Here is a 15219-nt window from a genome sequence, read left to right on the forward strand (position 1 = left end):
AAAGGCCCCTGAGCATCACAGCTACCTGAAGAGTCTTGAATTTCTTATCTGGCTCTTGTTGCTTAACCTTACATAGTTCTTAAACTGCAGGAAGAGCAGAACGACATCACACCTTTGTTTCCTAATGCTCCTTTTAGATATGCTCTTAAGAGAACTCCAGCATTCCAGCTGATCATTACAGACCAGCTTGGATCCAGACATACGATTTTATTTTTATGGAACAATTTTCCTAACTTGTCAAGAGTTTAAAGTTATACGTGGGGGCAGCAGATGCCCCGGGCTGATCCCGTGAGCGCAGCCAGGCTGCGCGCAGGTCACCGCTCCCCTTTGGTGTGAGAACGCTATCAGGAGCCAGCGGCGGTTTTTGCTTTGATTCTCAGCAATTGAAGATTGCGTCCGCGCGAGTGAAACACGCAGAGGAATCGCGTGTTCTTCTCTACCGGGAGCCCTTGGCAGGCAGCGCAGGACTCGCCCCGAAGGGGAGCGCGGCGCCTGCGAGCCCGGCCGGGCTGCCCCGTGCGGTCCTGAAGCGCCACCCCGTGGCCAGAGCGCCGCGGTGCAGGCGCCCCCGCCTGGCGCTCCGGGCTCCGCTGCTCGGCGTAAGGGAATCCTGCGAACCCCGCTCGACTTAAATTTCTCGGGCATTAAACACGGCCGTGCCCTTTCTCGTTACCAATTTCCGTCATTCCCATGCTGTAATTAGGTGTGTTCGGTGCGCTGGATTTGGCAGCAATCGTCCTTTGATATGCTCCCCGAAGAATTGTTCCTGTCTATGCATGCTGGTGTGTACGTCTGCCCTTGCTGATGCCCTGGACGCTGCTACTTAGAGACTTGCTTCTAATTATGTTGGAAGAAAATAACGATTTTACAACAGATTCACAAGAGCTGTGGTGAGAATTTTTAATGTTCTTTCATTATAGATCTCTCCAGGGAAGTTCAAACAGTAATACATGGACATTCCTGCTGAATGCAGTGTTTCAGACTTATTTCTTAGTAACTGATCTTAGCTTTCTCAGCAGGCAGTTTTGGAAGATAGTCCAGACTGTGTATGCTTACAGAATTTTAAAATCACAGTTGAGGTGATTATGGTTTGGGGAGGCTCAGGCTTACCTGAGCAGTTACTTTGTAGTCTGTCTGAATTGATGCACATATTCACTGTCTATGTTGAAACACAGAATAACTGAACTAATGTGAGTTAATTTATTCCACACAAACACCAGAGACCTATGTGTGTATGGAAATGAAATGCCAAAATTCAGTGCCAGTGTGAATGAAGGCCTGTTCTGCCCCAGGAAGGCAAATCATAATGGTAAGGTCTGAACACAGAATTAAATGTGTTCCTTGGCTCTGGGGCTGAGCAGAGGGAATGCCCCAGCCTCACCTGGACACAACTGAACTTTGACTGTGGGATGTACTTGCATGTTTAAGGCCATGTGAGAATGGTGAAAAGTAGCCAGGTAGGCTTAATCCAGTTACAGCTGAGAGCTTTCTTACCCCTCTTTTTTACCATTCCCCCATCAATCAATGGATTTAATAGATTAGCTCTTGGGAATAGCCCAAAGGAGGAGAGTGACACAGTCACCTTCTTACACACCTTCTTACACTGTAGAGTGTCACTTCTGTGTTGTATTAAACAATGCCCAGGTGTTCCATTTATGGTTCTCATTTGTGTTCTCTGGGATGCAGGTGAAGATTCACATGTGGTGATGGATACTGGAAAAATTCCAGCCTGTGCCTCGTACCAAGCCCACAGTGACATGTTTGTGACATGTTTGTGACATGTTTGGGCAGGCAGGGGGACAGTTACCCAGCCTGGCTAATCTGCTGTTTAGCAATGGAGCACGTACAGTCCTGTGGCTTCCTTAGATTTTCCTGGAGTACCTTTAAGCCCATGAGGCAGAACTATTTCACTGCAGACTCTTCATTTTAACAATCAATTGCTGTCTTTATGTTATGCTGATTTTCACAATGTGCTACAGGTGCTGTTTAACAGCGCAGAGGAACGCTAACGAAACTGAAAATGTTATGATAACCTCACAGTGTGACTGGAATTTCTATTATTGATCGTAGTTTTGTTAAATCATTTACTACTGAACAGGCCTTGGTCATGCCTAAGGCTGCCTACTGCAGAGTAATGCCCAGAACTCAGTGAGTTCTCCATGAGGAGTAAAAAGCCAAATGTTCCTGTATCCAGATCTCTTTGGAAAACACAGTTTCATAATTAACTAAATTGTTGCTTTTAAACTGATTGGCATTGTTTCTGACAGGAAGATTGAACCATGCTACAGCAGTATTTGAGAGAGGAAAAGAATCCCCTCGCTGCTGAGTACAGGGTTGTGGATTGTATTTGGTTTTTTAATGCCTGAACTGCTAAATTCATTACTCTGTAAAATTAGTCAAGATCCAAGACTGAGTTTTGGAGAAACATTGTACAGTGTAATAGCATAATTATGCCTCTTATCTTTTAGATTAGAATATCCATATATTCCAATTACCCTAATTTACATTCAGAACAAATGCACTTCCTCCTCTGTGCCCAAATTCCTCAGCAATGCTGTCTCTCTTGATTACAGAACTTTTCCAAGGGATGCAATACTAATGAAAATTGTATTCTAAATCAAATATTCATTTGCAAGCAATTTTTCCATTCCAGAACAATCCAGGAATTACATTTAGAATCATTAACGTAATTTAATCCATATGAGCACAATAATTCAGTATTTAGATCTCAAACTGTTAAACAGCTTTTGCTGCCATTGCTGTTTTGCACTTTGTGGAGTGAGTTCCTGCAGGAAGGGAAGATGAGCCTGGAGAGCTTCCCTGGTAAGTGGTGTTAACTACAGGGCAAGAAAAGTTGGAAGGTGGCAGTGGGGGTTCTAACAGCTGCTTATCATATAGCTGATCAAAAAATCCCATCTTTGAGGAGTAAATTGGGAATTTTGAGAAAACACTATGAAGGTGGCCAGGGAGAAAGAAATTTAACTCATGAAGGTTATAAAAATGATCTCATCCCCTTTGATAAAGGTACTGGTTCTAGTGGAGCAGGAAATCTCAATCAGTACTTATCTTACACATATCTGTTTACAGGAGGATTGACTGCAGATGATGGGTTGAGGAAATGTCCCAGCAGCTGTTAGAAGTCCTGTACAAAGCTGCCATCTGCCTACAGCATGCTTTATTCATTTCTTTTAAATTGTGGATGCAATAGTCTGGTCAGAGAGAGAGAAAGCTAGAAAAGCTTTCCATGGATGGGTCTGGGAAACTTTAGGGAGCTGGAGAGAAAGAATTCTAATCAATCTGCACCTGGTATTTGTAACAAGTTGTTTACTCCCAAGGGATGTCATCTTAATTAGCCAATGGTGACAGAATTTTAATTAAAGGACCAATTAGGTCCACCTGTAGCAAACTAGAGTATAGAAAGGAATGGGTTCTTAATAAAGTTAGATAGAGCTCTCTGTGAATGCATGGAGAGTGTCACTCATTTATCGGTGTCACTTGTGACTCAATGGTGACATTAAATAGTGCTGTGAATTCTTGTTTGTCTGCAGCTTCTGACTGAGCACAGGTGCAGTGAGAGCCTGCAGAGAACCAACACCAGCCAGCCCTCACTCAGGTGGTGCATAGCAGGTGTGCAGTACCAGCTCCTGGCTGGATCTGGGGCATTTACAGCCTTGTGTCCCTACCGATCACTGCTGCACAGCCCCTGCTTGAGAAGCCACAGCTTTCAGCTGGAAAATGGTGTTTTTCTGAAGAACAAGCTTCACATTCAGAGTTTTGGTCCAAGAACAGCGGACAATAGATTCTTGGAGCTAATTAGCACTGTTAGAAAAACATTTTTTCTATATTGACCCCCTTACAATACACATAAACTTCCTCTTTCTTGTGTATTGGATTCTTTCATTAGCATTGCACTTTCTGAAGTAATGCAACTGAAAATGAAGTATCTCTCTAGAAAAAATTAAGACTCAAAACACTTCAGTATTTTCAGTGACAGTTTATTTACTCACTTATAAACATTAAAGTATGCAAAGCAGTTAAAATGCTACCGTAACTTGAAATTCTTGAAATGCTACTGTAACTTGAAAAGGAGATTTTGTTTGAAGGTGAAGGAAGGCTAAAATTATTAGCAAAGACTACTCAGTGCTTCCAACCAGCCTCTTAAACCTAAACCTGAGCAATTTAAACAGAATTAAAACCATGCTAATTACAAAAAACTTACCATGAGGTTCCTTGCAGGGGGTCACAGTTAGTCTTTGGAGGTCCAAGAATACCATTTTAAAGTGTTACTCAGCAGAAGTAGCTGGTAATAGTGCAAGTGCTAAAATGCAAAATTCACAGATGGGACAGTTTGGAGATTATTCTGATTAAGGTGCAGAAAAAAAATGTAAGCAATTTTTTCAGTGGAATATGAACAAATGTGTGGGATTTCTTTCTCAGCCTGGGTGTTTAGAAACCCTCTTTAAACTAAGCACATTAAGGCACAACTGATTTTTTAATTCTGCAGGTGGAAAACTCAGTCATGCAGTTTTGTTTGCTGTTTAGATGCTCTGCTATTCACAAGCCTCAGTGGGATAGAGTAATGAAGAATCACTTGAAAATCACATAGGTTAAAAACTGTGTAATTATCCATATTCAGACTATTCACAGCTACAGCACAGTATTATGGTGTATAGAAAAATACAGATCCAAGCTTCAGTGGGTTGCAACCCCAAGTACACAACACAATTCCTCAAGCTCATACCACAAGTGGAAATAACCTTCCACTAGTTTCTGCTCTAATGCCTTGCACTTTGTTAAGAAGCTGCCTCCTACGTGGCACCTCTGCACCTGTCATAACTCAGTTTATACTTTAGCAGTCTGTGTATATTTACAGTGCTTTACTCATCTGGAAACTCTTTCCTGTGACTAGTTTTAACAGGAGTTAACAGCACTCTTCTGGGCTGGAAGTGTGGCAGGAGCCTGTTTCCCATGAGTGGGCTGATTTAAAAACAAGTTAAAAGCATCCATCCCCAAAGAAGATGTGGACAGAAATCCATCATGACAGCAACTCTGTTTCCCCCACCCCACTTCTGAGAAGGACCTTCCACTGCTAAAAGAACAAGTAACGTTCCTTGGCACAGATGAAATCTGGAGGGAGCTGCTTACCAGTCTAGGTGCGGGCACCCCAAGGTGTGGGACCTGGATTTTAGATCTATGTCACTGCACAGTGCAAGGCTACAGTGGCTTAGAGGAGAGTGTCAGGTATCGATACGTGCTGAGCGGTGGCTCCTTTAGAACCTGCTTATCTGAAACAAACCGAGTGACTGCAAAAGGCTTTACAGAAGTTCATCGCAAAAGGGTAAAATTAATTAACTGCTATGAATTCTTTGCATTCAGGGCTGCAAAACAAAGACACATATTACTTAAATCAGTTTTATTTAAGAATTTCCTACAGTGACAAATCTTATAAAAAGCATCCAGACACGAAACTGCAGCAAACAGCATTCTTTTGGATATCTTACAGACAGTGGAACTTCCACCCTGGAGAGGCACACTGAGCTCTAGTGATCTCTGCTAAAAGAACTACTGCAAAGCACACCACAAGCTCAATGTTCTCATCACAAACCCCCATCATCTTCAGGTCACATTACCACACTTACAGATCATTAACAGAAAAAGAACACACACCATACAGCATTCACAGCAGTTGACATAAGGGAAAAGAAATACAAATATTCCATTTCACGTAACACATTCAACTAATTGATTAACTAGGTAGAGAACCCACTTAAAGTCTTCCACATGTGGATGTCCTTTGAATGCAATAAACACTCGTACGTTATCTGCTATCATTGCTCTCCGCACACTCTCTCACCAAAGCCACAGGATTGAGAGACATCTCGCCAAGTCAAATAAAATCCCATTAATGCACCACCAGGTCTCTGCATGCGCTCGCTCCTTTATCTCGCACATACCAGCCCTCTCATGCCTCGGCACCACCACCAATCCCACACATGGTTTCAAAAGTTCAAACAGCCTTCTGGTTCCATCTCACAGCCTTGCGTTCACAGCGTTGATACGACTCCATGAAATAAAGAGTAGCGGATAAAAATGGAACACCCACCGTCTAAGACGCAGCATGTGCGGTGTGATGAAGTATTCTTGGATGAGAAAGCATGTAGACAGAAGTATTCCTAAGGCAGAATATTTACAGCACTGCTTTCAATGAAGTGCTTCTTCCATACACATTTGAAATGAGATGAACTGCGGAGATTAAATGAAGCCTTCATATCGTACTTTAGTATGGAGGGGAGACAGCGTTAAAAAAAAACAAACGAACACAAACAAAAATGACACTGTGTTGTCCAACGGGGCGCTTGGAGAGTCTTATGGTGGGATCAAATTAAAAACAAGAGGGAGAGAATGCTGTTTCTGACCAATGGTTCCATTTTGAACATGCAAAGAATTCAGGTAGCCGGGAAACAAGGGGTAAAGTATTACAGGAGAAACCTTTCCTATAGACTGTAGTGTTAGTTCACCTATCGGGCAAACAGCAGTCCACTTCCAAACATTCAGAATTCCAACTAGATATGTAACAAAACTTAGAAAATTCCTTTTACCTTTCTTTTCTTTTTCTTTTTTTTTTCTTTTTTTTTAGAAAAGAAAAATGTCAAAAATACTGCTGAATATACTGCACACTGAACAAATTCATTTGGAAAACTTTAGCATATACGTAATTTACAGTATACTTACCATGAGTTAGAAAAATTTGATTTCCCACCATAGAGTCAGTATCAGAGCCCACTGCGTCTACATTCCCCAGCCTGATGACTTGGAATCCATGCTTGAACCAAAGCCCCCGTTAAACCCACTGCTGGAGCCTGGGTTGGAGGCTGAGCCCCAGCCTATGGCTGCCCCCGAGTTGGACCCTCCGTACGAGTTGTTGCCTGAACTAAAACCCTGGTTCTGCTCCCGCTGCATGTTGCCCTGAGGCTGGTTGTTTCCCGAGGGCCCTGACTGGTTCTGCTGGCTGGCCAGCATGCCCATCATCCCCCAGCTGCTCTGCAGGGCAGCCTGCGCTGCTGCCATCATGGCAGGGTTGATGCTAAAGGCCCCGAAGTTCATACCCCCGCCCATGTTGCTGCCCTGGTTGTTGCCCAGTCCTCCCCCACCTCCTCTACTGTTACCAAATCCTCCCTGATTCCCAAAGCCTCCCGGGTTACCACCAAATCTTCCACCTCTCTCTAACTGTCTACTGCTATTGTGTTTAGGTTCAGCATTGGATATATGTACGCTGATTCCTTTAATGATCAAGTCCTCTCCACAAAGAGACTGGGCAACCTATAAGAAATAAGGGATTGATTAAATGTATGTTAGATGTCCTTTTTTTCAAAAATGTTAGCAGTACAAGACAAAACACAAAACATCCCCTACAATTCTGACCAGATATTTATCCTGCAAAGAAAGCATATGTATGTACTTAATTCAATTTGAAGTGATTTAGCTTTGCATTCATCACTACACTAACTGTAGTACAAAGTCCTGTCTGCACAGAAAGTGTACTCTCAGTCCATTCAATAAATCAGACAGTGGACAAGTAAGCATTTCATTTGTAGTTCCAGAAATGATACTTTATCATGCTACTAAAATGTAGTCTATGAAGTGAAAATATTTTAAGACTTACCTGATCATCTGCAAACGTAACAAAAGCAAAAGCTCGGAAGGGTTTAGGAATGAAGACATCTACCACCTCCCCATACTGGGCAAAGAACTGTCGGAGCTCATCTGCCGTCATGTCCTCGGTGCAGCGTCCAACAAACACCTTCCTGCTGCGCAAAGGCTCATCGGGGCTTTGCTGCAGAGAATTGAAGGTAAAAACCATCACACCTATAGTCCTTGAGAACTGAGTTACAGGAGGGTAAATGACACTCTTAATCTAGCCTGCTCTGAGGGCTGCTGATGGAAGAAAGTTTGAGATTGTAAATTTAAGACTTAAAAGAAATACATTTTTAAAATTCTATTCCAAGAACATGGCAGCACCTTGGTAAAGGTGGGGGGGAAGAACCACAAGAAAATGAGCATGGAAGCAACACATAGGGATGGTGACAAGGCCACTGCAGAACACTTTTTTGTAATAACTGCATACAGGACAAGAATAGAAGCTATAGGTTCAGTTTGGAACTCAAAGACTTGTTCTGCTCTTCCCCAAATTAGTGATTCCATCTGCTTTATTCTGCATTTATTCATGCAACAGGCAAGTCAGGCAGGTATTGCTGGACATCAAACACAGATTTCTATCTGTATTTCATTCCCTCACATAATGAGTGATTTTCTCAACATTTCAAATTACTTCCAGCTCACCCACCTGCTCCCTGTTTTCCTTCCTTGCTCTCGCTTGTTCTGTTCATTCACAGTAAAGCCACATCCGAGAGCGGACAGTTAATCTGTGCAGCTGCTCTCCCCTGACACAGCTGATGAAGAGGTGCACTTGGAGTGTTTGGTACAAATAAAAGCAGTGGTAAATCCCAAAGTACCTTAGAGTTGGGAAGTTTACAGTCACACCATCTTCCATCGATCATGTGACGCTGAGACATTACTTTCACTTGGGTTTCGTAATCCGTGAACCGAACAAACCCAAAACCTTTAGAGTGGCCTGTTTTAATATCCTTCTTAACCTAGGTGGGGGAAAAAAAAAAACAAAAACAAAAACCAGAAGTAACCACTAGTACGAAGCATGTTGTTACTGAATGAATTTGGTAAAAATCTGTTTGAGAGTTCACCTGTCTTCCAACCATTCTTATCACAGCAACCTCTAATTCCTTAACATCTTCTCCCAAAATTAACAGGCTCATGGAAAAAAAAAAGACATCCTTAGGAAGAGATACAGGTTCTGATCTTGTCCGAATTTATAAAGCTCCTTTGTTTCTACTGCTTTCTCAGGAGCCTGACATCTACCCAATGTCCCTCCTTACTTGAGCTGCAAATGGATTTTACCTGCACCATCAGAACTTCTCCAAAGGTACTGAAATATTCCTTTAAGTCTTGTTCAGTGGTTTTCCAGGGAAGACCCAAGACTATTAAATCTGAAGTCTTCTGCACTGCTCGTTTCACTTTCACAGCTGATGATGCATCGGTTTCATCCATTTTTCTCTTATTATCTGAATATAAAAAAGTACATTAGACATCCTCAGAGCTAGAAATTGACCCAGTGACTATGAACTGCATGGGGTTAAATTAGAAACCATGATGAGGAAGAGTACAGCAGCTGTTGAGACCTAAATGAAACACATATCTGACTGTCCTGAACCAAAGCTAGTCCACAATTGAATCCTCCTCCAAAATGCAAACTGACCCAGTTAGTTCTGCATTAGTTTACTTAAGAATTATCCAGCAACATTCACAGTCCTATAAGATTGGGAAAAGTTTCATGTTTTCCCCACTGTAAGGTGGAGAAAGCATGAACTTTTAATAAGACTACTTCACTAGCAATTTATTTCCTTCCCCTCTTTTTTTGGGGGAGTGGAGAAGGGTGGTCAGGGGTTTCTCCTTTCCTGAACACTTCTAAATGGTACCTTTGACAAAACCATGCCTTGAGGAAAAGTGTCTGTGAGTACAGAGATTACAGTACACTTCAAATAGTACCCTTTGAAGGCCTATACAAGCCTAGCCTTCAAGGATAATGCAAGACTTTGTCTTTAAAGTACTTGTTTAGGTAGAATTGTTAAAAAATAAAAAACTCAGTGGGGTCAAACCTACTCGGCAGAACAGACACCTGAATAAATCACTGATCTCTGTGAACTGGAAAGTTAAAGAGTAACATGTTGCCATGTTACTTCAGCAGTGACTGGGACCTTAAAGAAAGCAGCCCAGAACGGAGAACGGAAGCCACCAGGACAAACCTTTGGGATAATTCACGACGTAGACGAGGTTTCCCCAGCCGGCCTCGGGGGCGTGCAGGATGCCCTCGACCAGCCGGACTCCTCGCATGCACTGCGACACCGGGTTTCTGTAGCGCAGCCCGCACGCCCCGGGGAACTGCGCTGTCACCGTGGACAACAGCACCGTGCCGTCGTCCTCCGACGGGATTTCGATGGGCTCATCGTTCTCGTCCTCCGTCACCCGGATATACTCCGACATCTTCGCTGGAAGTTACTGAAGTACAAAAGGGAAAGAGAAGGCGTAAGCGATCACCCTATCCCCCCGACTTGGCTTTCATCTTCTTCGGCCTGAGGCACGAATGTCTATTACACAACAGGGGCACCGAAACGCGCTATTCATTAACACTAAAGCCTCCGGGCCTGCTGTAAACCTCGGCCTGTGCTGGAGCTACGGAGGTACCAACAGCGACTTAGTCCCCGAGAACGGCGGAAATTCCCAGGGGCGCCATGGGCTACGTCCGCGGAGCCGGGAGCACAGCCCCCGCCGGCCTCGCCGCCTGCCGGCCCCGCCCGAGCCTGTGACCTCCGGATGCGGCTCCACCCGCCCCAGCATCACCCGGCCCCGCTCACCGGCCAGGGAAGGGAGCAATGTCCCAAGAACTCCTCAGCACCTCCTCCACCGCACTCTACCCGCCGCCGCACAAAATGGCGGCCGCGGCCTCTCAGAGACCGGGCCGGGCCGCGGGCCGAACCATTCCGAGGGGCCAAGGGGGGGAGCGAACTCCGGCGGGGCGCTGGGAACGCGGGAGAGCGTGGAGCCCCGGCCGTGCCACAGCGGGCGCCGGTCGCTCACAGCCGGAGATCGGCCGGCGTTCTCGGAACCGGCGGCGACGACGGCAGCTCTCAGAGCTGCGCTCCCCCCAAGCGTGGGGCCGGTGGTGCGGCCCTGCCCGCGCCTGCGCGAGCGCGAGAGCTGCTGGGAGCCGGCGCCGTCAGGGACCTGTCCGGGCGGGCCGTCACGGCAGAGCTCCACAGGAGGCAGTGGCTCCCTGGCCGCTCCCGAGTAGCTCGCCCGGAGAAGCCGCTAGCAAAGACATCCTTGTCAAAGCTCTGTGACGCTTCTCTCCCGTTTCCGCTACCAGAAAGAACGAGGCCACATCATTAAAAAAAAAAAAAAAACAAACCAAAAACCAAACACCAAAACCCAAACTTGTTCACCTGACGCGTTCAGCATGAAGAAGAATGAGGGGAAGCCTCATCACAGCCTACAACTTCTCGTGAGGGGCAGCGGAGGAGTAGCTCCGATCTCTGCTCTCTGCGACCAGTGACAGGACCTGAGGGAACGGCTGGAGGTGTGTCACGGGAGGTTTAGGCAAATATATCAGAAAAAAGCTGCTTCCTCCAGAGGATGGTCAGGCACTAAACAGGCTCCCAGGGCAGTGGTCACGGTCCCAAGGCTGCCAGAGCTCGAGGAGTGTTTAGATAAGGCTCTCAGGGACAGGGTGGGGTTGCTGGGGTGTGCTGTGCAGGAGTTGGACTGTTTGATACTGTGGGTCCCTTCCCACTCAGAAGATTGTGTGATTTCTAGAAAAAAACAACAACTACAAAAACCAACCAAATAGAACAAACAAACAAACAAACAAAAAAAAAACCCTCAGGCAAACAGAAAACAACCAAAAACCCTTCCAATAACTTAAGGGTAAAAACAAACCAATCACATTTCCCACAGACTCTTCTAACAAGGCCTAAGTAGTGGAGCAGTGTTTCTAGGGAAGATGAGGGGTCTCCACCCCTGGGGAGAACTTTCCTGTGAATCATCTGAAGTGTACCCAGGGCTCTTCCAGTTGCGCAGGAAGAGACTCCACGTGCACTTGAAGATCCCTTTTTCACAGAACTGGACAGAAGAGGATGGAAACATTAGAGATGCAATCATCAGTTATCAGCATCACCCTGGAAGTGCTGGCATTGAATGTTTATGTGTAAGTTGGAAAAGGACACAAAGACTGTCACCAACAGAGGCGTGGGAGCAATACTGGCTGAGTATTGCTCTCGAACAGCATGATTCTGCACTGGGTAAGAATTGATCCAACATGCCTCTGCAGATCTTATGCAGTTATTCCCTGAGGACCTTGGGAAGAGCTAGATTAAGCAGCTGACTAATGCAGAGTTTCATCGTTGCTCATTCTGTATCTCATACTTGTCTGGTCTGATACTGTCCCCAACAATTGATTCATTGCTCAGAATCAATGTCTTCATTAATTCCTCAAGATAAAATAAACAGAAAGAAAATAAAAGAAAAGAAACCAAAAAAGAAACCCCAAAAAAACCGCCCAAAGAATCTCATAAAAATAAAGAGCTATTAGTAAGGACAGACGACTCTACTGCTAGAAAAGGTTAATCCAGTACCTTGCATTAATGGCTTCTGCTGAGAGTATTTAAAACTCCCACTTTATATTTCTTCAAGTGCAAAAATTGGCTCCCAGCACCACTGAAGCTCAGCTCATCCATGCCTTGAGTGTGACTTGAGACTCAGTCTTACCATTTAATTACCATTTTTCAGCAGTTCTGAGAGGACCTGACTAGCCACAGGCTAACAAAAGAAGAAGAAGAAATGTATATTGTGGATCACTCAAAGAAATTTTCTAGTGATCCACAAAATGCATCCCAAAGCCAGTTCTGGTGTTGCCAAGTCAGCATGGAGACAGCCAGTGTCGTTTGAACGTGCTGTGAGGACAGAATGGTAATTGTAGTGTGTCAGCATTATGTGCTGCACCATTTCCACTCAGAGTTTAGCAGTAGCACTCTTGAAGAGGTTGTTGTGGTGCTGAAGCAGAGCAGCCTCCATCTCACACAACATCTGGTGGTAATTTCACTAATGAGCAGAGTAAGCACCAGCCTTGGACTAGATTTTGTGCAAGTAGAAGCTTGACGAGAACGGGGAGCTCTGCGCCGACTGTAAAACAGGGAGGGAAAGAAGGACAATTAGCCCTCAGAGACCTCTGCCCCGAAAACATCCTCAGTTTTGGCAACAAACAAGCTTGGAATCAAGCAAATGTCACAATTCCTTTTCTGTGTGAGTTGGGATTCTTGTAGCACTTCTGTTATTTTGCATTATGCTTAGGTTTAAGTTAAGCAATTAACAGTAGCATTGCTCTTGAAGTAAGTACACCAGCATACCACTGGTTAATTCACCAATTCCCTCACACTGGCAATTCCAAGGGCCCATGGGTGCAGACAAATACAATATGTGGTACTAGCCATCATGTATATTGACTTAAGTGTGCCCAGAGGCACAAAACAAAATGCAATACAATAACTATTTGCTGCTCTAGGTTAAGTGTGCTCATGGGTACAAGCAAACTCAGTATAATGATCAACTGTTCGCCCTCCCAAAAGCACTTGGGATGAAAAACAACATCAATGGGCACCTAAATATAAGCTCCTGATACAAAACCACCATGCAACTATGGGTAGTGAAAAACACAAAGTGCCTGGGCCTATTCCTAATTACAGAGCAGTAAAAGACAGGAGAATTTAATGAATAATTGTGTATTGGTCTAGTCAGATTGATAAGGAGGATGAACAGTTTCTCCATAAGCATCTACCATAATGAGAGCTTTCCATTCACAAGCAAGTTATCGACATAAATGTTTACTCATGCCCAGACGTCTAAAACTACTAAAGAAAAGTTCCCCTGAAACAAAATAAGTAGCTTTTACCCACATAAAGTACCTGGAAAGATTGCTTAGTCCATGGTACTCACACTCTTCCTAATTCTCTCAGCTAAAACACACTTAAGGCTTCATTATAGTGCCTGAAATATTTAAGGCAATTTTACCGTGATCCTATGAAATGATGATTCCAGTTATCTCATTTCTAATCCACCTGAGACAGTTTAGTCCTGTTTTGTAAAGAGGAAGAGTTTCTGCATTCCTTTTGGTTCATACCCTTATTTACTTAACTCTTCCAGACTGATTATAACAGGTGATGTTTTTTAATCTCTCAGCAAACACATTGAAAATCAGATTTTTTAAAATAGCTTTGGCTCTTTTAAAGTTCCACAAGGGCTCAGTGGCTCAGTCTGGGTCCTTTCAGCCCTAGTAGCTATTGGGTGAGGCTTGTTGGAGTCCCTGTCACTGGAACAGCCAGGTGTGGTGGTGTCCTGGCTGCTACTCAGCAAACCCAACCCCAGCAAACAGAAGGACTGGCCTGGCTGAGAGCTCTGGTAGGAGCTAAGAATCTTCTGTAGTTACTGGAAACCCAAATGGTGACAAAAAGGCCCCTCTGAGCTCCAAAGCCACTGCTGGCATTGGCCTGCTGGCTCCTTCCTATGTGAGCTGTGAAGAGTTTAGAACAGTGGGGATTATCTGCCATCTCCACCCTCTTGTTTGAGTGGTACCTGTGGGAACTATCAAACATTTGCATCTTGCACAGGGAATGCAAAAATCACTTTGCTCTGTTTTGTTTGGCAGAGTTAGATCAAACCATCTTCAAGTCATCTCCCTTGCCTTTCCAGAGCATCCAGTAGCAGAGCCTGGGAAGAATTTCTCCCTGTGATTCACAGAGGTGTCTAGTGAGTTCCTGGAGCTCAGTTCCCAGTGCTGATATGCCAGGCATCTTCCAACGCAATTTGATTCCTTGTACAGTGTAGTGGAGCTGGGATTCAGAGTCTCTTTTTGGCTAGATTCTATAGTAATTCCTAGCATGGAAAAACTTGAGCTTCCTTCAGCATAAGTTGGCATAAACCAAAGGATAAAACCCACAGACTGGGAACTGGTCCATAAAATTGCATTCACTGGTGTGTGACAGGTTCTAAATACTGAATGAAAACCATTGGAATTTAGAGAGGGGGTTGGAAATAGACTCCTTCAAAAGTCACAGGTGGCTTGGGTAAGGTGTAGCAAGTACTCTGTAACACCTGGAATGGTGTTGGGCAGGATCTGTTCACAAGCTTTGTCTAGTTTTCCTTCAATGTTTTTTATCTTTTTCTGCTTTCTCTCAAGGACAGGGCAGACAGTCTGAGTAGTTTTTTGCTGGTTTTGAATGATGCACATTGAAGCAAGAGCTGAAGGATAAGACAAAGACTGTTTTTAAAATAGTTAGGCTTTACTGCCTGGTGATATTTTTTTGAAATACATTTACTGAAGATTTATGTAAAATCTATCTTTTGTCTACTTAAAATATCTCAAATGGATGTACAGGTCAAAATTTAATGCGTATGGGTTTTCATTATCTTAAATCATTTGCAATATAAATGATTTATAATGACATCAGACCTTTGTTCTTTGGCTGTCCACCATAAATTGAGGCCCACCCAAATTTCCAGCCTTAGCTGTATTTCTGCATTCCCTGCCCCAGTATC

The 15219-nt window shown here is 44.2% G+C and overlaps 1 protein-coding gene across 4 annotated transcripts; it reads right to left on the bottom strand.

Annotated features, from left to right (window-relative positions):
- Positions 1-5398: 5398 nt before the first annotated feature.
- Positions 5399-11175, bottom strand: TARDBP (TAR DNA binding protein). 4 transcript variants are annotated; one of them, XR_011682596.1, is made up of 7 exons: positions 10488-10757; positions 9879-10131; positions 8974-9137; positions 8514-8654; positions 7664-7834; positions 6733-7320; positions 6258-6275 (listed from the first exon to the last, which is right to left on the bottom strand). XR_011682596.1 is itself a non-coding variant. In XM_071448784.1 (6 exons), the coding sequence occupies exons 2-6, from the start codon at positions 10114-10116 to the stop codon at positions 6790-6792; spliced, it is 1245 nt and encodes a 414-aa protein (XP_071304885.1). In that variant the 5' UTR covers positions 10117-10131; positions 11076-11175; the 3' UTR covers positions 5399-6789. The 4 variants fall into 4 exon arrangements, 3 of the variants coding, with proteins under 3 accessions (XP_071304885.1, XP_071304886.1, XP_071304884.1); XM_071448784.1 differs by lacking the exon at positions 10488-10757 and adding an exon at positions 11076-11175 and having other exon boundaries at positions 5399-7320; XM_071448785.1 differs by lacking the exon at positions 6733-7320 and having other exon boundaries at positions 5399-6275; positions 10488-10768.
- Positions 11176-15219: the final 4044 nt, after the last annotated feature.

Source organism: Agelaius tricolor, unplaced genomic scaffold (assembly GCF_023055355.1).
Source record: "Agelaius tricolor isolate 1412-34295 unplaced genomic scaffold, bAgeTri1.0.p SCAF_28, whole genome shotgun sequence".
Taxonomy (NCBI): Eukaryota; Metazoa; Chordata; class Aves; order Passeriformes; family Icteridae; genus Agelaius; species Agelaius tricolor.

Excerpts from the sequence above, each read along its gene's own strand:
- TARDBP (XM_071448784.1), bottom strand. The coding sequence starts at position 10,116 with ATGTCGGAGTATATCCGGGTGACGGAGGACGAGAACGATGAGCCCATC. Across the intron at positions 9,138-9,878 it reads CGTCGTGAATTATCCCAAAG|ATAATAAGAGAAAAATGGAT; the intron begins GTTTGTCCTGGT and ends TTTTATATTCAG. Across the intron at positions 8,655-8,973 it reads GAGAAGTTCTGATGGTGCAG|GTTAAGAAGGATATTAAAAC; the intron begins GTAAAATCCATT and ends TCCCCCACCTAG.